Consider the following 21,934-nt stretch of genomic DNA (forward strand, 5'->3'; position numbering starts at 1 on the left):
TGATTTGGGTCTTTGTTGGTTTGTAATATGGGTGTATCTGTTTCAGGTTTGAGCATGAGACAAACAGAGAGCAAAGGAAATGACCTGTACTTTGTGTTTGAGCACAGTCCACAATATCAAGAGGTCCAGCTTCGCTTCTATGATGCAGTGGAATCTCTAAACCCCCAGAATATTGCAGTGAGTGTGCCATATTCATTTACTTCTATCTTTTTGTCACAGGTTTTGATGCACTTAGACACATACCTTTGCCTGTTTAGAAATATTGATTGATATCTTTCATGTTTTTTTCCAGCAAAGGAAAGCATACAGATTAAATGTTTCGAAATGTTCTCTCTTACTCTGGTAGGCATGTTTACAATACAATAGTTGGAAAGTTTGAATGTTACATCATGTGTTTTAACACACTTCCCATGATTCTGCTCAACCCATTAGTGTTGTGATATATTGCAAAAGTATGTGGCATCACTTTGAAAACAGATGTTTATCAGGAAAGTCAGTTTAGCATTCCTAAAGCTGTTCTTAGGTTTATCATAATTTTGATTTTGAGAGAATTTGCTTCTTAGAGGCCAAATAAATTGTGATGATATTATAAGAAAACAATTTATTTGTAAATAAAAAGATATCAAGAATTGAGCTTTGAACTATTTGTTAAAAATTAAATAATTAATGTGGGCATGCAGAACATAGTCTTTTGAATTTACTGTTTTGGAAAATCAAAATTTACTGGTATTTTTCATAATTCATTCCTTTCGAAGTGCTTCAAAGAGACAAAAAGCATAAAGTCACAGGATAAAGGTTTTATTTTTAATTTATCATCATTCTTACCAATATCTACAAATAAAGGAAAGTAAATACATCAAAATAATTTTAGAAATGTAAAGATTCAATTATTGCTACTATTACTACTACTGCCTTTAATAATAATAATAAAGACTTAGTATAGCACCTAATCTTTAAAAGCTTGAAACACTTTATAATATTATTATATATACACAATTACAAAATCGAACGCTGTAAAATTAGTCAAAAGTATGCTGAAGATAATTAAGTGTAAGGAAACATTAAGTCTTGAGTCCCTTTTGAATGAGATTACAGCGTCATTGTATCTAAATTGAAGAGGTAATTCATTCTAGATAATTAGGTAGTGAAATAAAGTTTTATAAAATTCTGCTCAAGCATTAAATTAAAACAGCTAATGTATCATCAGGCAGAAGTATTGGTAAGCAATAATTGATAGAAATGAGTAATACCTTGATAGAAATGAGCAATACTTTGATCAAATTGAGCAATAATTTGATAGAAATCAGCAATGCTTTGATAGAAATGAGCAATACTTTGATAGAAATGAGCAATAATTTGATAGAAAGGAGTATTTTTTATACAGATGATTCTTTGATAGCAATTAGGAAAAAATTGATAGAAATGAGTAATACTTTGATAGAAATGAGCAATAAATATAGAAATGAGTACAACTTTTATACAAATAAGAAACCAATTGGAAGACTGGATTAACTGTAAAAATTACTGTGAAAGCATGTTTCATGTAAATAATACATAAATTGTAATAACAAAGGTCCACCAATGAACATATAACTTTATAAAGCAGTACATCATTCTAAAGTGTTACTGATGTAGTTGTCCACAGTGAATCACATTGCTATTTTATGCTCCTTTTATGAGAACTAAGTAATCAGAAAAAAGAGAATTGGTCAGATGGAATTATATTGATGGTATGTTTCTTTGTTCAATTCACGAATTTTAACGGTTTGATTTTACACAGCTTTTTCCATCCATATGCATCAATTTTGACAAATATCGACAAATGTTGAGTTTAGGGAATTGTTCAAAGATGTTTCTTTTGAGAATTGGCAATTTTTTAGACTACATCAAAAGAAAGTTGCATCAAAAACACCCAATGGAAAGATATAAAGTATGAAAAGAAAAAGAATAGCAGAGCTTGAGATATAAAGCAGCATATCGGCGTATTTTACATATTCACAAATTGACTAAAAATGCTTCAAGGAATTGTTCAGTGAGTTAAAATATGTTATAGTTCAATTTTAAGTATTTAGTCCAAGTGTGTTGCTCCCAATATATGCATAGTTCATGTTCAGTGATTGTGTATATGATCAATGCAAACTGTGCTATTGGAATACGTTTTGAATGTTCCGTCAATGTATTTTAACATGCATGGTTAACATCTTGATGATTAAGATTCATTGTGGTTGTGTAAGTTTGTTTCTTGCACAGTTCACAAAATGCCCCACTAAATTTAATTAATAACAAACCAGGGACTAAACTACCTAGTTTATCAAATTCTTATTTTATCTAGTATATATAGCTCTGTAATAAATAAAATGGCATACAACTTAACAAGAATCAAATTAATAACTTCCCTTCTGCATATTTGAATGAATCTGAATTCATAGGCATTGTTCCCTAAAACAAGGAATTCTGTTTTTGTCGCTTGGGTGTCTGTGGAATAACACAAGAGCACCCCTACCATATTGATACATTAATACAGCTGAGTGAGGTGTTTAGAATGATTGAAGATATGCAAATGGCATCAGGACTTACAGGTAAGCTCCTAGATCACTCATAAGAGATCACAACAATGATCACTCCTAAAGATATCATGCCAGTGATCACTCATAAGAGATCATGCCAGTGATCACTCATAAGAGATCATGCCAGTGATCACTCATAAGAGATCATGCCAGTGATCACTCATAAGAGATCATGCCAGTGATCACTCATAAGAGATCATACCAGTGATCATTCATAAAGAGATTATGCCAGTGATCACTTATAAGAGATCAAGCCAGTGATCACTCATAAGAGATCATACCAGTGATCAATCATAAGAGATCATCATATCATTCACAAAAATTATGTATGCTTTCACATTTGCAGATTGCATAATAAAGATGTTTTACCCATATGAAAAATGTCATACATCAAATTTTAAATTCAAGATCAAAGATGTATTTTTGGGAGGTGATTGGCAATGTGTGTCAAAATTCTAAGGAAATTATTCTTAATAATAATGAAAATGAGTGGAAATGCATGTGCCAAGAATTTATTTTTTCAGAATATTTTGCAAGAGCACCCCTACCATATCGATGCATTAATACAACTGAGTGAGGTGTTTAGAATGAGTGAAGATATGCAAATGGCATCAGAACTTATAGGTAAGCTCCTAGATCATTTATAAGAGATCACATCAATGATCACTCCTAAAGATATCATGCTATAGGTAAGCTCCTTTTGATCATTTATAAGAGATCACAACAATGATCACTCCTAAAGATATCATGCTATAGGTAAGCTCCTTTTGATCATTTATAAGAGATCACAACAATGATCACTCCTAAAGATATCATGCTATAGGTAAGCTCCTAGATCATTTATAAGAGATCACAACAATGATCACTCCTAAAGATATCATGCTATAGGTAAGCTCCTTTTGATTACTTTAGGGATAATAGTCTTGCAGTCAAAATTTGAGAATGTTTATTGTAGTTTGACTTTCACAAATTATTTTACCATTGGCATGATTGCAGAGCTGATAAACCTCAATATATAATAAGTAAACTACTAGGATGAGCTGTGTATGTATATATATATATATATATATATATATATATATATATATATATATATATATATATATATGTATATATTCCAAGTCACTGTGATCTCCAGTCTAGCTGGCTAGCTAGCTTGCTGTCAATCTTAATACATACATACCCAAAGTAAATTAAAAAAATTGAGCAAATTTAGTGAGGAGGTTGGTTTTGCAAAACGATTTTTCATAAAAATTATCTGAGAAGGTAATATTAATCAGTTACTGAAATTTGATTCTACAAAATTGCTGAATGGGATTTTATCAGAACAGATTATTGATTCTAAAATGGTGTAATATAATGTATTTTGCAGTATCAACTGGTATAGTTGATATGTCTATATATGGATCTTTTGTTCTTTCTCTCCCTTTCTTTCCTTTTTGTTTCTTTTTGTTTGTATGTGTTTCTGTTGAAGTTGCCTGAAATGTAGCCTTCTTATTCCAGAGAGAGCAATGCTTGGAATGGAAATGGCTTTCCACCCCATGTTTAGCCTAACCACCGGTACATCCAGACTAGAGTTTAAACAACGGGAAAATAGGTGGAGTATGCCTCTGTAGTCTTATATGTGTAATCTTTATTGACATTGTAAAATATCAGTAGAACCTAACAGTCAATCCAACGCTACTGTTTAAATGAATGTTTGGGAATTGACCTGACTGTTGCATAGATGAATATGATGTTTTAGTGAACTTTAAATCTTTCCTAATATTCAGGTGATTCAGGTGGCACTATACAGTTTCACATTTTCCATAGGGTTAGGATTTTAAAGAAAAAGAATTTCCCCGGCTTTCCTCACTGGTTATACTGGCTATTTAAAAAAGACCTTGTATATCTTAGGTATAATGCAAAGAACCTTTAATTCCCTTTATTTTGGTGTATGATTCATGGGTGTACTATGGGTTCTAGAGTATACAGCTTGGCCTTACTTCAGATGTGCACCTTTCAAAAAAGTGCTAGCTCTACTTAGTCGTTTTCCCTTCCTGAACTTCAGAGGTAAATTCTATAAAAAAGAGCCAATAACTTTTTTTACGTTTTATATATTTGGTAATTCATTCATTGCACTTTCAGAAGCTGGTATTGTCTAGTCTGGCAAAATTCATTTTCCCTGTTTTAATAGCTGCTATGTATAGTGTACTTTAGACTAATTCAGGCTGATTTTTTAACACAAGAGAGCAGTCATTTTAGTTAGCAGTGTGCTTAAATCATGTAAAATTTCCAAAAGTACAATATCCAAAAGAAATATCATCCACATTACATTAATGTAGCATAGAGGTATGCCAACATTCTCTCCATTGTGCGTGTTTTAAATGCGAACTACTTCACCTTACATACGTCACTCTCTCAAAAGTACATATTATCTGGTGAGCGCCCCCTCAGGTATTTTTAAAAAATGTCTTGGCATCCTGGTCATATATTCAGCATCTCCGGTTCAAGTATAGGGTAAAAGATGATTATGTCCTTATTCTTTAAGTATCTTTGTGTTGTTTAAGAGCAAAAGTAATCAAATTTAGAAAGATGAATTTGTGAAAACTTTGTCAGGAATGTGTTGAGTTTATTTCATGAAGAAAAAATATTTAAATTACAATACAATATTGTTTTTTGTGGTCCATTCAGCTCTTACTGCTGTGATGTTTGTTGCAGATGATTATTTGGGTCCCAACAGAAGAATAATGAAAACAATGTATGAACTAAAATTTCTTACCTTTTAAACAGATAATTAAGTTCTTGACTCTGATAGTACTTTACCAATAAAAATCGTGCATATTTTGTTTAGAAGCTGTTCTTTAAAATGACTGTTCCAGGAGGTGAGGACTTACTGACAGGGAAATAACTGTCACTGATGACCACCATAGTTTGGGTTTTAGGTGTGCTAGATGGCTCAAGATGATAATGAATAATGTAGTATGGGCTAACCAGTAACATTGTTTTTTATTTACTTACATATGCTGGCTAGATAAGGGAAGTAACTCATTGTTAACTTAAAGGAATGATCTTAATAGCAATAGATTTGTTGTGAGAAAAATGGCTGGAAACCATTTAGTTGTTCTAATGAGAGGTGGCTCTACTTTTTGATTATGTTGGTGTACATGTATCATTATAAGAATGTTTTATTTATTTACAGGGCTTTTTACCTAGCTCTCTTCAAGCACATTACTAACATCGGTCAGAGGGGATGCTATCGGACAGCATTAGAATTTTGCAAACTTCTTTTAAGGTAAGGCTTTTTTAATGTTACTGTTAAATTCCTTGTTTTAATTATGTTTTTGGACTTACAAGTAAAAGGATTCATTAAATTTGTATCTGTTCCTTTTATCAATTTTGCATCAAAAACTTACTAGTAATACAGATAAATATAAAGGTATAGATTGTTTGTTCAGATAATGTATTCATAAATTAAAGTACCTCCTCTCACCTACTCTCTTCAACATCTACCTGGAAAGAATTATGTCCCGTGCCTTGGAAAACGATATGAGCAGTGTCAGTGTTGGAGGCAGAATATTTAACAAACTGCGCTTCACTGATGGTATGTCGATGTCTATAAGCACTAAAAGACCAAACTAATGACAAACAACCCAAGTGGCATCCAAAAAGAAATAAGAGTGAATGAACAGAAGCTGGGCACAAGTTTCAGGTACCTAGGTGCTATTGTCCCTAATGAAGGTTACAAACCTGAGGTTCTTTCCAAGGTAGTGCAGACAACAACTGCACTGGCTAGGCTGAAGCCTATTTGGAAGAACAGCAACATCATGCCTGAGTCCAAGATCAAGCTTTTATGCTCTCTTGCCATGTCCATATTCCTCTGTGCATGCAAAACATGGACTTTGACAGCACAACTTGAGAGAAGAATCCATGCCTTACAGATAAGATGGTGGGGCCCCGAGTGGCAGTGGTCTAAAGCGCTCTTAGTCATGGATCACTGCCATCTCACCTCTGTCTGTGTGGGTTCGAGTCTCGGGATCGGTCAATGTGGATATGCGAGAAAGCTTGCTGGTAGCTTCTTGTGGGTCGGTGGTTCTTTCCAGGGTTTTCCTGGGTTCTTCCTCCACCATTAATACTGGCCGCCATGTATAGCCTATCTTCTGCTGAAAAATGGTGTTAAACCCTATAACAACAACAACAATAACAACAGATAAGATGTTATCAAAGGATCTTGAACATCTCATACATAGACTGTTTCTGATGAGGAGGTGCAATTTAGGATCCAGAGTGCAGTTGGATCACATGAAGATCTGCCCACCGCTGTAAAGATGTGCAAACTAAGATGTTATGGTCACATCTCATGGTCACCTGGCCTGTCAAAGACAATCCTATAGGGCACAGTGAGAGGAAAGGAAAATAGGCAGACCAAAGAAGATGGGAAGATAAACATCAAAGAGTGGACAGGCATGGACTTTGCAAAGTCCCAAAGAGCAGTGGAGAACAGGGCAAAATGGAGAGAGATTGATGCAAAGTCATCAGTGATGCCCTTACAACCAGCCAGGTTACAGGATGAATGATGAGCAGAATGGTAGAACATGTTGTTAACTGCAGAATGGTAAAATATGTTGATAACAGTAGAATGGTAAAACATGTTGATAACAGTAGAATGGTAGAACATGTTGTTAACTGCAGAATGGTAAAATATGTTGATAACAGTAGAATGGTAAAATATTTTAACAGTTGATGGTATAGAATATGTTGTTAACTGCAGAATGGTAGAATACATTGATAAATACTACAGTAGAATGGTAGAATATATTCATAATAGTAAAATTGTAGAACATGTTGATAACAGTAGAATGGTAAAACATGTTGATAACAGTAGAATGGTAAAACATGTTGATAACAGTAGAATGGTAGAACACGTTGATAACAGTAGAATGGTAGAACACGTTGATAACAGTAGAATGGTAGAACATGTTGATAACAGTAGAATGGTAGAACATGTTGATAACAGTAGAATTGTAGAATATGTTGATAACAGTAGAATGGTAGAACATGTTGATAACAGTAAAATTGTAGAACATGTTGATAACAGTAAAATTGTAGAACATGTTGATAACAGTAGAATTGTAGAATGTTGATAAAATTTGAATGGTAGAACATGTTGATAAAATTTGAATGGTAGAACATGTTGATAACAGTAAAATTGTAGAACATGTTGATAACAGTAAAATTGTAGAACATGTTGATAACAGTAGAATTGTAGAATGTTGATAAAATTTGAATGGTAGAACATGTTGATAACAGTAAAATTGTAGAATACATTGATAAATGCTACAGTAGAATGGTAGAATATGTTGATAACTGTAGAATGATAGAATACATTGATAAATGCTACAGTAGAATGGTAGAATATGTTGATAACTGTAGAATGATAGAATATTTTGATAACATTAGAATGGTTGAACATGCTGATAACATTATAAGACTCAGATGTTTCTGTCATCAGATATAAAATTTAAAATACCAAAGAAAACTGGTAGTAAACAGCAAATTTGTTTGCTTTTAGTGATTTGATTGATAATTAGTGCCAACAGTGGATAGGTCTCTGCATGAATTTCACAAAAAGTACGACCTATACTCTGAGTCCTTAGGTAGAAAATTGCTTACGCTTTCGTGTCAAGCATTACATAACACCTTCTATCACAAATCAACAGGATATGGTCCAGCATTGGATGTGATGTCTGTTTTCAGCAGAACAAGTCATTGCTGAATTTTCTTGTGCTTCAGCCAATGAAAAGAGGTCTTTCAAAAGGCTATATTTTAGGTCCACATGTGCGTATGATTCATACTGGAGAGTGTGTAATTTGTTAATTGCTCATAATTAGGATATCATTTGTTTACAGATGTGCACTTTTGGGAAAGGAAATTTTGCTCGGCCTCCTTATAGCGATAAAAAACTAATGATTTCAGTGTTATGTCCAAATAGAATATCATTGGCATTGCATATGGTTAAAGCATTTAGTTCTTCGAGCGGGTCTGTCAACTCAAAATGTGACATTTACATCATAAACATTCAGTGAATGGAAGCCCATTTATTTTGAGTCAGGGTCATTTTTTTGTGTGGTGCCAATTTTTGGGGATTTTGCAGTTGATATTGAGCACAAAGTGAATGACAGTGAACCATGATCCTCAGGATATAATAGGTCTTCCTTCTCAATCCATTATTTAGTTGCCAACATTAATAAAAAAAATTCACAAAACCATACAATTTTATTCCAGTTAAAATAATTAAATGGCAGCTAGTGAAAATTGAACCAATTTTTGTGGGATCCTAGCTCATACCATGTATACCACAGCTCTTTCAGAATATGTTGCTATGATAAAACAGTTTTGACCCCATGGGTCATCTAAACCTTAGTCCATCATCTTTGTGCATTAGGTGGAGGTTTTATAGCAAGGAAAGTTGAAAACTTGCCACCCATTTAATACTTCAGCAGATTTTTTTCAGTCTGGACCCTGTTGATGATCCTATGTGTGTTTTATTGATGATTGATTTCTATGCTTTGCGGGCTAAGCAGTATGACTACCTAATCAAGCTTTTTGAAGAGTGGGAGGTAAGTTTTGGCCAATTTCCCTATGATTGCCCTATAAAAGCCCAGTTTCTTCAGATTACTGCCTATTATGTAAAGTTACGCTTACCTATAAAGGACATTTTGAAATTAATGACTCTTGCTAGATGAGATGTTTTTATTAAATCTCAGTAAAAATGTTGCTTTATAATTGTTCTAACATTTGTGACAACTGTGTAATGTTAACAGTAGAGATTGATTTGCACTGTCCATTGGCAATCATTCTTTTAATAATAACAATAAACGTTTCTCGTGGGAGATATAATTTGCCATATTAACATGTTTGCTATAAACATGTTTGGGGATGTTATATTGAATGAATAAATGAAATGTATCTTTTTACCAGATGCTGACAGTTTCATTTAAAAGTTTATTAATTATTTGTATGCAAAATATATATTGTTTTTTATGTGAAAATATGAAACTGCCAACTGACCCCTTCATACAGATGCAGGTTAAAAACTTCATGATGGTATGAAAAGGTCTCGTCGTTATTATTGTTCCTTCTCTTTTGATTTACACATTCATGTATCATGACATGTTTCTTTCAAATGTTTTTGCCTTTAGGGCCACCGGAATTTGTCTCAACTCCCCAATTTTGCCTTCTCTGTGTCTCTGGCAATGTTTCATCTGAATCAAGAGGGTGGAGACTTGAGTAAAGCTGATGCCATGGTAAGCATTGATTGTTTTTCGAGCTGGAAACATTTTTTGCAATAAGGACTTCATACCACTCCGGTGGCCTAGTGGTTAGAGTGTCCGCCTCAGATGCGGGAGGTCGTGGGATCGATCCCCAGTAAAGTCATACCAAAGACTTAGAAAATGGTACTAACAGCTTCCTCTCTTGGTGCTCAGCATTAAGAGGTTAGTGTTAGGACTGGTCGGCCTGGTGTCAGGATAATGTGACTGGGTGGGACATCATGCTACATGCCTGCAGCATGATACCCCAGTGGTAGACATCACTATAAGCTGTCACACTGCAGACATCGTATCGATAGATGTAACTGAGAAATTGCTAAAGCTACGTTAAAAATCCAAATCACACACACACACATAAGGACTTCATTGCTGATTTTATTAAAGAGGGTTATAATATTGGTCCACTCCAAGCTCAGATTCAAATGACAAACAACATTTGTATTTAAAAATGATTTTACTGATGTTAGAAAATATTTTAAAAAGCTGGAATAGATGCCTAATCAAAATAAACAGATGCATCATAACAAAGTGATAAAAGTGCTCCTTCAGTAGTAATTTTAATGTCTACTCACCAAGTTATGATGGATTTAATTTGTTTTTAGTGGTTAGAGTGTCCACCTCAGATGCAGGAGGTCATGGGTTTGAACCCCAGCTGAGTCATACCAGAAACTTATAAAAATGATACTAACAGTTGCCTTGCTTGGCACTCAGCATTAAGAGGTTAGTGTTAGGACTGCTCAACCTGGTGTCAGGATAATGTGACTGTGTTGGACATCGTGCTATATGTCTGTGTCATGATGCCCAGTGCTAGACATCTTTATAAACTGCCACACTGCGGACATCATAGTGATGTGACTGAAAAATTGCTAAAGCTACGTTAAGCAATCCAAATCGTACACAAGTCAAAATCTTGTTTTTAGTGCAGTCCCATGTTAATGGAAAAAGGAGACACAGAAGTCACTTTTCAACTGCCATCAGTGGAAATGGTTTTTATAAGGTTCTGCATGTCTTTCAATGGCTTATGTTTCATAAACCCCTTGATGACTTTTGTTCGTACCCTGTATGCCATATATACTCAGTTCTAAGTTTAGTAAAAATGTTTACTGCACAGACCCAGATCTGCTGGCATTTAATGTGCTAGGACATTTAGTTCTATTTAGTTTTTTTTTACGAGTAATCAGCAAAATAAACCACATAAACCTGGTCTGCTGCTAGATTTACACATAAGTACAGATGGTACTTTTAAATGTTATACGTCACAATCACTTATCCACATTATTTATCTACGTGTCAAAATTGGACAAAAGATTATAGTTTGTTTATATTTGTATAACCCAATGATTCATTTTCATCATGCTTTAAATGTTCCATTAAAGAGCATAAACAATTCATTCTGAAACTCTCTTCATCTCTAGATAGAGGGGTCAAGGTTACAGACAGAAGATTAGTGTTAGGGTTTAGTTAAAAAAAACTTTAAATTATATTTCTCAAATTCTTTCAAGAAACAGGTAAATATGGATTTGAATCAGAATTAAGGTCACTCATAAGGGTTGTGGAAGCCCTGACACATTGGGAGTTTAACCTGGTCGGATAAGTGTGAAAGTTCAATGAGACCAATAAAACAATAAATATGGTTTGCATATCTTTTTAACTGCTTTTATTGCTATAAAAGCTAACTCTGTGTTTGCACAGAGAATCAAAATATCATTAGAAACACAATGAAATTTGAAGGATCTATTGCTGTAAGATGAACATCGTAAAGTTAAGATATGTAGTTAGTGTGTGATTACTGTATTTCCCATATATGTTAAGACACTATTTGTTGGGACACCATAAATTAATTTTTAAAGTTATTTTTTTGTGCACATTATGTTCTGGGACACATCAGGGTTTTTTTTGTCATAATTTGTGGGAAACCTTTAAATTTATTTGAAAATTACTTATCGAAAAATGCACTCCAACTAAAAATTTTTTTAAAAAAAAATATAAAACTGTACTTGAGAAAAAAACTCAATTGCAGCATTGTTTCATAAACCCAACCCTTCACCTGCATATTTATGATCCATTTTTCTAATGCATGAATATTTCGTTAGCATTCTTATGCCATGAAAAGTTATTGTTGGAGGCAACAAATCTCCTGAAGCAGAAACTGCAAGGACTGAAGTCTAATTTTGTTTAAATCTATTAAATCTACACCAGTCATGCTAATTCTCACACTTTTAACTCCCCATCTTATTGACAGTTCATCCCGGAATGAGATCAAAGTACACTGGAATTTCATCCAAGGAAATGGTCATATTGTTGGCAAAATCATACTCTCTACTGGCCTTCACGAAATCATCAAATAATTTTATTTTCTCCAAATCTTCTGGACAGTGCTGGGTCATTGATGTCCATGCATGAAGCACTATATTGTGTCACTTTAAAAATTGTTCCATTGTTTCAATTTATTTTCAAAATTCTGCCAATTTTGTGTATTCAAAAATTATTTTGGGCACACTTAAAAGAACCCAAAGTCAGCTTCGTAGGTTGTCGTGCTTTATAATAAAATAACCTTTGTATTTGATATCCTATTTTTAAAAAATTGGCACACTTAAAAGTATCCAAAGTCTGCTTCCAAAGTTGGCTTGCTTTGTAATAAAAATAGCTATTGTATTTGATATTCTGTTGGTAAGTTCAAACAGTGAGTTTATTGCTCACTGCCAGTTGTGTTTATTCACTACCCAGGCTTCTATTTGTTTGGCATCTGCAGTCGTAATTATTATGAATGGGCATTGATGTCTGCAAGTAAATATTATACACATCAAGAACTTGCTTTAATAATACTTTTTGTAACCCATGCTTGTGAAAAGATTGTCATTTGAACTCAAATGAATGTATCTGCAAATAATAATTTTTATTTGTGAGATACTGTCATATAGTTGACCTGGATATAATTGTCTTGGTGATTTTGCACCTAACACTGTATCATGTGTGGATGGCAGTTGTCTTCAGGCAATCAGTTGATTATTTCCCTCTTGCTTGTGATTTTGTTCGATCTAGTTATCAGTCAGATAACATGTTCAAACCTTTGAGTACAATCAAACACGATCTTTTTCTCTGTTTACATCAATGAACAATGTTTCATGTGTTATCTTACATAAGTGATACATGCAACAGTATCGATGCCATCGCTACATATACGGAGTTCATGGATATATTTTTTCCCCTTTAATGCAAATGATAAAAAAAACAGGAATAAATGATAACATTACAAAGTTAGTTTTTTCACTTGTTTATCAAGTAAGCATTTTGTTTATCTTTTTTTATTTCAATTAGGGGTTGCAAATTCAACACAAGTGTAATTTGTTTTTTGTCTTGGGATATATGACCTTGGTAGAAAAAAAAATCACCTTTAGTTCTGGGAAAGGAAAAAGAAAATATTTTATTGTGTCCCATTATATATGGTAAATATGGTAGTTCAAACCATGGATACATTGTACCATGTCGTCTTCTCTTTCAGTTCTTGTACAAAATACTACAGGGTATGACTGGTTTTGTTAGGCATTATAAATTTGGATAATGTATCATAAATTTGTTTTCAGGATTTTAATTATCTTGGAACAAAACTAATAGCTAATGGGGGGCCCAGAATGGCCGAGTGGTCTAAAGCGCCGTCTGTTACAGATCACTACCATCTCACCTGTCTGCGTGGGTTCGAGTCTCGGATTCAGCTAATGTGGGTATGTGAGAAAGCTTGCCACTTGCCAGTAGCTTCTCGTGGGTTGGTGGTTCTTTCCGGGATTTTCCCAGGTTCGTCCTCCACCATTAATACTGGCCGCCATGTATAGCCTATCGTGAGCTGAAAAATGGCGTTAAACCCTACAACAAAAACAACAATAGCTAATGGTATCAGTCCAGCTATGCTGTTATTTTTTTTGGGGGGGAATTAAAATCTGCAACCTCTCAGATGTTCACAGAAGGATTTCCCCCAGCTATATAACAGAGACAAACTCTTCCAAATTACCTACCTTTTCCACCACCAGGTTGATACAGGTAGTGTACAAGTAACTTCACACTGCATTGACTCTTGGTATTTGTTTGACTCTTGATATCCATCAAGACCATCTTTCTGCACATTGAGCAAATGTGTCATAATTTATTGTAAATTTGTTTCATCAATGTATTGGTTACCATATTTTAGCATTTGTATTGACATTTATGCATTACTTTTTCTGCAGTTTGTGGACTTAGGTGTTCTGACCTCATAAGACCCACACTGTATGCTTGATACTTTTTCAGTTTTATGTTCTGATTGTAAACACTGGTTGAATTTCTGACTGGTATTTGTAATAAATGCAATTAATGGTTATATTAACACCTTTGGGTTGTTATTTCCCTTTCTGTTTTGGGTTGTCATTTTGGATATACATTTGTAACAAATGTGCTGAATGCAAGAAGTTTAAAGTCAGAGGACAATCATGATATGTACCCCACATGGACAAAATGCATGTCACCATGACCTTGGAGTGTTTGCAGTTCATTGACAGCGGGAACATGGTCCACAGTACTGTGGAAAAGTTTGAACGGTACAGGTCCATAGTACTGTGGAAAAGTATGAACAGGGCAGGTCCACAGTACTGTGGACAATTTTGAATGGGGCAGGTCTACAGTACTGTGGAAAAGTATGAATAGGGCTGGTCCACAGTACTATGGAAAAGTTTTTAATAGGGCAGTTCCACAGTACTGTGAACAGTTTTGAATGGGCAGGTCCACAGGACTGTGGAAAAGTTTGAAAGGGCAAGAGAGACAGTCAGAGTTGAAGATAATTGTTATTGAGTGTGTGACTAATATAGTACAGTAAAATGTGATGGCACCGCACCATCCTAAGATCGATAGCAGCTATCATCACATCCAGTTAATTAGAGAAAATCATACGTGTCCATGCTACATCTATTCCAAGCATTACTCGAGTGTGTGCCCATGCTACATCTATTCCAAACATTACTCTAGTCTGTGTCCATGCTACATCTGTTCCAAGTATTACTCGAGTTGCAGATGAAGAGACTTGTTCAGGAAATTACTTTACAGCTGTTAACTTTGAGGGAGTTTCTATATCATAGTTTGTCATGTCTTTCTGCATTAAGAGGTTAGTGTTAGGACTGGCCAGCCTGGTGTCAGGATAATGTAACTGGATGGGACATGATGCTACATGTCTGTGGCATGATGCCTCAGTGCTAGACATCACTATAAATTGCCACACTGCAGACATCATAGTGATATTACTGAAAAATTGTTAAAGCTACGTTAAAAATCCAAATCACACACATACACAATGTAGACAAAGTAATGCTATGATACGGCTGTCATAATGTTACATTAAAAAATATCAAGGACATATGGTCAGATTAAGGTAAGTTCCTTCATCATTTATGAAATGTCATTCACAAAATGTGCATGATGTTAATATCTTAAAAATTTAAACAGTTATTGCAGCTGAGTAAAATAAATCATTAGTGCTCCTTAAAATCATGTCATTTCCATTACAGTTCTTTGTTATTTTCCATTTACAGCTGCAGAAAAACCTACTGATGTTTCCCAGTCTTCTGATGCCTCTACTGGACAAGTGCAGCATACAACCTGACAAGGCTGTAGCTGCTCATCCGTTCTTTGGTCCTAATGCTGAATATAGGTAAAATGAAATAGTAGTCAGATTATCATGCCTGTTACTTTATTAGGACTTTCTATTCTATGTTTATTCATTTTTATTACCATGATACCCTCTCCTATGTTTGTCTATCTGTCGATAACTATTTCTCCCTAAACCACTGGATGTAGTGGTACATATGTTGCCCTAATTAGAAACCTGCAAGATGGGTGTGAATTTAGGACCCCTTCCATGGGGTCACTGGGTAGGAGATCAAAGGTCATATGTAAAAATTATTGCAATTACAGTGACCTTTGTAATATTTTTTGCTTCTCGTTCTTTTACATGCATTTGTAACAGTATGACAAATGTAATATATGTAACTAGGTCAAGGTCTAGAAGTGGTTGGGATTTGGATGATGTAGGGACAAAACATTAATAAAAGGCATGAGGATTTGCCATTGTTATCAATGGAAATAGCTCTTGTATTATTTTTTGTGTCTGTTATATTTGCCATTCAGTGAATTTCTTTTGATAGATTTGCGTGTTTTTTTTAGGAGATCAATGTATGCATTTTAAAAAACCTTGTATCAGTTGTAAGGAAAAATATTTTTCCAGATGTAATTTTGACATGATTTGTGACAAAAAACGGGGAGCTGTTACACCTCTTTACAGGTTTTTTCCCCCGTCTCATTTAAGTAGGACAGAATAAAAAACTAAGCACAGTTACCAATTTTGTCAGGGCATTGATTAAAAGCAGTCCTTCACTTCTCAATTGATCTTTCAAAATCAGTCCTGCGTTTTTATTAATTGATCTTTTTTATTCCCGATTTTAATCAGTAACATGATTTCAAATGATTTCGTATCTAACACAGACCTGTTTTATAGCAAATGGTTCTTTGTAATCATTTTTCGTGTGTGGAAGAAATGAGGAAAATCATTGGGAATTCAATGAAAGTTACTAAGTTATTGAAGATTACTGTGTATACTAATTTAGTAGTAGAGTCCATCTGCAAATGCACATATCCAGATCTTCCATCGCATAATGTGCCAGCAGATATGGGTCTGTGCAGTTTGTTGGGAGTAGTAAGTTGAACATACAACATGGACCCTGATCTGACAGTGCATTATGTGATGTTAGGTTCTGATCTGTGCTTGCAGTTGGACTTGATTTATAAGTGAGCACATACAATATACAAGCTGCCATCACTAAGCAGCTGACCTGCTGCATCTGTCATCATGAAACAATAATAAAAAAAAACAACCAGTAACAATCTATGGACAGGTATGGTTTAGTACGTGATCATCAGGATCATGGAGTTATCTCCCTCTAAAAAAATCAATGACTTGCCATGGTCATGGTTTTACATAGAATTTTTTAAAGTTGGAACATTGTGCAACTGACCTTATTTAATGCATAGAAAATGGGGCCAGAATTCACTTTTTTTAAATGGACACCATAAGGCAACTTATTATGTACAATGCTTGTCCGTCTATACATGTGTCTGTTATTTGTTTCCACACAGTAAAATTATATCTACAATTATAAAACTTCATAAATAGCTTGGATTTGGTGTAAGGAAGAAGACTCTGAATTTTGGGTTGAAAAAGTCAAAGGTCAAGGTCACTAATTGAAAGAAGAATTATGGTTTCTGCATAATAACATTATTTCTACATCTCAGACTTGGACCAAAACTTTGTGGTTGGCTTGCACTTGGGGTAAGATATTGGGATGTCCTACTAGTACCTACACAGATGACTAAAAAACATGGGGCAAGCATATATTGTGCTTTTCAATTTGACAAAAGGGGAGAGGGTTAATTGATTGCTGTCATAATTAAACCTTATGCATGACACCAACTTTCTTTAAGGTCTTTTTTATGTACGTACAGTGTATGCTATGTTACAAATGTATTCACCCATATTGACAGTCAGCCACCTGCCTTGAAGCAGCTGATAGCTTTGTATATTGGACGATGCAAGTCCTGCTGGAAAGAGCCAGAGGTTGTGACCTGGATGGAAAGAAATGTCAAGGCCACACTGCAGAGGGTAGATGCTAAAGACCCATTATTGGAAGATTATAAGAGCAAGTAAGATTCCTTGAAAATTTGTACCGAAAATTATGTAAATTTTGTCCTTTTTTGTTGAATATTGAACTTTACAGATGTCAGTATTGTTATGACTGTATGGTCTTAAACTAAGTAACAACAAAAAGCAAAACCAAAAAATTTGGTAAAATTGAAGAAATAATTTATTTTCTTAGAATACAAAGTGAACATTTAAAAGGAACTTACAGTATTGTGAATTAATTTCCAAAGTTATATCAAAGGTCAAAAAGTATAAAGTGTTATGAATGAATTCCTGTAGTGTTCTGAATGAATTTCAATCATGAATGAGCTGATGTACGAAGAGTTTTGAATGTGCCAATGTGCTAACAGTCTTGATATGTCACAATGATATAATGCAGAATGTCTTTAAATGAATTCACAATAATTCCAACATGGTGTTTTAGTCCAAACAGTCAATGAGCACTACGTAATTCCAGCATATAATTTAAATAAATGATTCCTCTCAGGATACATCTAAATACAACAGCTAATACTTCTGCAGACTGAAACTAAAGAAGGTATGAATAATCTTGTTTATCTCAAAGTCATATACATCTCCACTTTGCCTCTGTTGCAGTAACCTTTTCTTAATGGAAAATTACCCCAAACTGTAAACAAATATCTTTCTAGAATCTTCTAAGGTCATAATTAAGGCTGGGTCTAGAACTCAAACCTTAGTAAACAACCTATTTGTAGCTTACTAATAAGATGAACATGAAAATAGTCAGGTAGACTTCTACCCTCAGTTACATTGAAAGATAAAGCACACAATACAAATGAAATACACATAATAGTAATAAAACACATGTACAAGGTTCATGAAAATTGATATTTTTGAATTATTTTAGTGTATAATTTTGTATTGGTATCACTTTCACAACCTTTGCTGTGTCATACATCAACTGTATTAAGGTCTTCTGTGCCAGCATAATATAGTTTTATCAAATTGAATTCATTGCATGAATGCCAGCATAATTCATTGCTTGAGAAACTGAATTCATTGCATGAATGCCAGCATATTTTATTGTTATTAATTAATTGAATAAATAAAAAAAATTATCTTGCCTGTGAATGACAAGATATTGGTATCAGTTTCACAGCCTTGACAGTGTCATGCATCAGCTGTATTAAGATCCTCTGTGGTAGTTGTTAAAAATCTTCCATATCATTGGCTGAATTTAGTTGTAACTTTGGTACAGAATTACTAAGTATATATATATGACTGGGTGTAGCAGCATGATGCCTCAGTACTAGTCATCACTATAAACTTCCACACTTCATACATCATAGCAATATGACTACAATTGTTAAATCTGTGTTAAAATCCAAATCACACACACACATGCACAAACGTTTGCATATTTGCAAAGTTGGACACTTGTGCACTAGTAAATTTACAGTGTATTCACATGGTGTTTTAAAAGGAAATTTTGGGTAGAAAAAATGTTTTTCAGGTCAAAATTTATTATCAAGATTTGTGCTGGAATTTGCCTTTGATAACGGCATTGATAATGATGTGGTAGTGGTGGTGATTATGAGTCTTAGAAGCAATGCTTTATTGATGCAATTATATTTAAGAATTATGTTAAATTATCATTATTAGTACAAATTATTATTATTATTATTATTGTTATTATTATTATTATTATTATTATTATTATTATTATAATCAACATCATCTGTTAGTAAACAAAATAAATCTAAATAAAAGGTTTATTTTATCTTTTATAATTTTCAGAGATTTCATTCATTGTCATTCAAACACAATCATGCAGAGCAGTTTTATGTAGCCCTCAGTCTATCCAGGCACACAGGTAGACAAATATATAGGTATATATGCTTATGCCACGTTTTCATCTGAGTGCTCAACATCAAAGGAAAAAAACACTTCCAAAATGTAATGAAGCTAACTTAATGGAAAGATAGTGGAATCACTCCTTTGTTTGTGCCTGCCTTATGTACAAACCAACTTCATTGACTAGATGTGACAATAAATAAAGAGTACACAAAATTAAAATCACATTTCCACAACTGGTATGATAATAGGTCATGAGGCCATCAGAGAAAAGGAAGATGTTACTGGTGACGATCATTATACTGTATTATTGAACAATAAAACTTAATTAATCAAGCCAGTTCACAGTAAATGCACAATTGTAACTTGTTCGATAATGAGTTAAAGATTGGACTTAATTATTAGTGGTTTCGAGAAAGCTAGTTTTGCTCATTTCTGCAATTTGGGAATAATCACCTGACAAGCATTTGTGTATACCATCATACTTAATTGACATGATGTTGATACATTGGTTTTTGTCAGAATATCAGTGAAGTGTGAACTGTAATACACTTCTGTAATTAGTGTATATACATAATGTTTCATTAATAATAGTACTTCAAGCAATAGTTATAGTATTTTACAGGTTTGTTGCTCTTTTGGATTCAAAATTCATTAATAAAATGAAATGTGCTTACTGGAGGATTAAATTGTTTAGCAATAGTTATACTCGAATGAAGGATTAATTTGAACAGTTATTAAATTTAATTTTCATATACTAGTTTTTATTATTAGTCTCTTTTATTTTTATTTTAATTATTATTTTTTGTATAACTCATGCTTTTTCTCTTTTTTCTCTGTCCTTACTTATATCAGAAATGGGGCCCCGAGTGGCCGAGTGGTCTGAAGCGCTCACCATTAGGGATTACTGCCATCTCACCTCTGTCTGCGTGGGTTCGAGTCCAAGGCTCGACTAGCATGGGTACATGGGAAAGCCTGCCAGTAACTTCTCGTGGGTCGGTGGTTCTTCCCTGGATTTTCCAGGGTTCTTCCTCCACCAGTAATACTGGCCGCCATGCATAGCCTATCTTGTGCTGAAAAATGGCGTTAAACCATACAACAGCAACAACTTATATCAAATATCAATAGAAGGCATTGAGTGAAAATACAAGATACCATATTGATATGTGTGCTTTGAAACAATATAAAGTGCTTTTTACTTCTCTTTTTTCAAAGGGTTGAAATAAAACAAACATGTATAAAAGCTAATATTATTATCCAATTACAGTATAAACATTGATTCATCAGTGACTCATGGATTTGTTAATCTCTTAGAACAAAACAATGTAAGAAAGTGGGTGGGTGGGTGGGGATTATCATCATGAATAGCTAATTTTTTGTTGTCTTTAAATTCATTGTTCAGGGCAACAATGAGAACCACAACAATTGGTCCCTACAGTAATCAAAACACACTCAGCATGCACTGGCAAATTTGTATTACTCAAAACATGTTCAGAATACAGTCGGACATAAAGCCCTATAGGCACAATACCTTAAAGCAAGCTCAGTCCAAACAAACAAAAAACAGGTATTGACTGTGTGCTTCTGATGCACACCAATAACTTATTAATGAATACAAGCATAGTAATAAAGATTTGCATGCCCTACCAATTTTTCCTCCAATTCTAAAGATTGGCTGCATTTAGTTTCCTTTTGAATTCAGGTTATTGAGGTTTCCTTTTGAATTCAGGTTATTGAGGTTCAAGATGCTCAGGACTGCATGAGCATGTCATTTTATTTATTCCATGTACTTAAGTTGCTGAGGTACGAGTTATGAAAACTTTATTGTACATGCTTGTATTAAGTTAATTCTTTTGAGTTACTGGGTGAAATTCTTCATAAAACTTGGGCAGCTTATTCAAACAATGATGTTATTTATGATTTCAGACGGCTGTCCAGATACCAGGGGACACCTAGAAACATCTACCGACATATCCTCATCTCTGAAGTGCCTGATGCCACCACTACTCTTCCACTAGTATATTATTCTTTTTTTTTAATTGTCTTTTTATTAGTACATATATCTGGATGGCTGAGCCAAGCACCAGTCCATCCCTAATATATCTATATGGACAGGTAGGAAAATTTTGTTGGGTACTTGGCCAGGTCAGTTTTATTAGTGATGGATGGGTACCTGGCTATTAAGGATTGACAATTACCTGGCTCAGCCACCCAGACCTGGCCAGGTTCTCAGCAGAATTTCCCCACCCATCAATTCCTAGTAAATATACATAATTATCAAATCATAGCATAAGATATTGTAGATTAGACATGAAATTTCCTATTCATGTGATGCACATAAAAGATCAACAAGTTATACAAAAAAATCTCCATTAGTATTAATTTATTTTGGTAGAGGTTCCTCTTTGCAAGTTATTAGTTTCTCGTATGTTATTTTTAACAAAAGACTTGACATCTTGTCTGCATTAAGTTCTTGACTATGTGGAATTTTCATTCAAGATGAGACACATTCATTCATAATGGTTAAC

At 34.0% G+C, this 21,934-nt stretch overlaps 1 protein-coding gene across 1 annotated transcript in view; it reads left to right on the plus strand.

The window, feature by feature from the left end:
• LOC149780590 (ribosome quality control complex subunit TCF25-like) overlaps positions 1 to 21,934 on the plus strand; it is a 46,622-nt gene that overhangs the window by 16,279 nt on the left and 8,409 nt on the right. The window contains exons 6-14 of the mRNA XM_089937706.1: positions 47 to 177; positions 3,092 to 3,191; positions 4,071 to 4,164; positions 5,749 to 5,841; positions 9,061 to 9,166; positions 9,749 to 9,853; positions 15,430 to 15,548; positions 17,435 to 17,593; positions 21,333 to 21,423. Of these exons, the coding sequence (XP_089793832.1) occupies positions 47 to 177; positions 3,092 to 3,191; positions 4,071 to 4,164; positions 5,749 to 5,841; positions 9,061 to 9,166; positions 9,749 to 9,853; positions 15,430 to 15,548; positions 17,435 to 17,593; positions 21,333 to 21,423 (998 nt within the window). The remainder of the gene's footprint in view (positions 1 to 46; positions 178 to 3,091; positions 3,192 to 4,070; positions 4,165 to 5,748; positions 5,842 to 9,060; positions 9,167 to 9,748; positions 9,854 to 15,429; positions 15,549 to 17,434; positions 17,594 to 21,332; positions 21,424 to 21,934) is intronic.

This window comes from Sinohyriopsis cumingii, chromosome 16, assembly GCF_028554795.1.
Source record: "Sinohyriopsis cumingii isolate HCF-2022 chromosome 16, ASM2855479v2, whole genome shotgun sequence".
Classification (NCBI taxonomy): Eukaryota; Metazoa; Mollusca; class Bivalvia; order Unionida; family Unionidae; genus Sinohyriopsis; species Sinohyriopsis cumingii.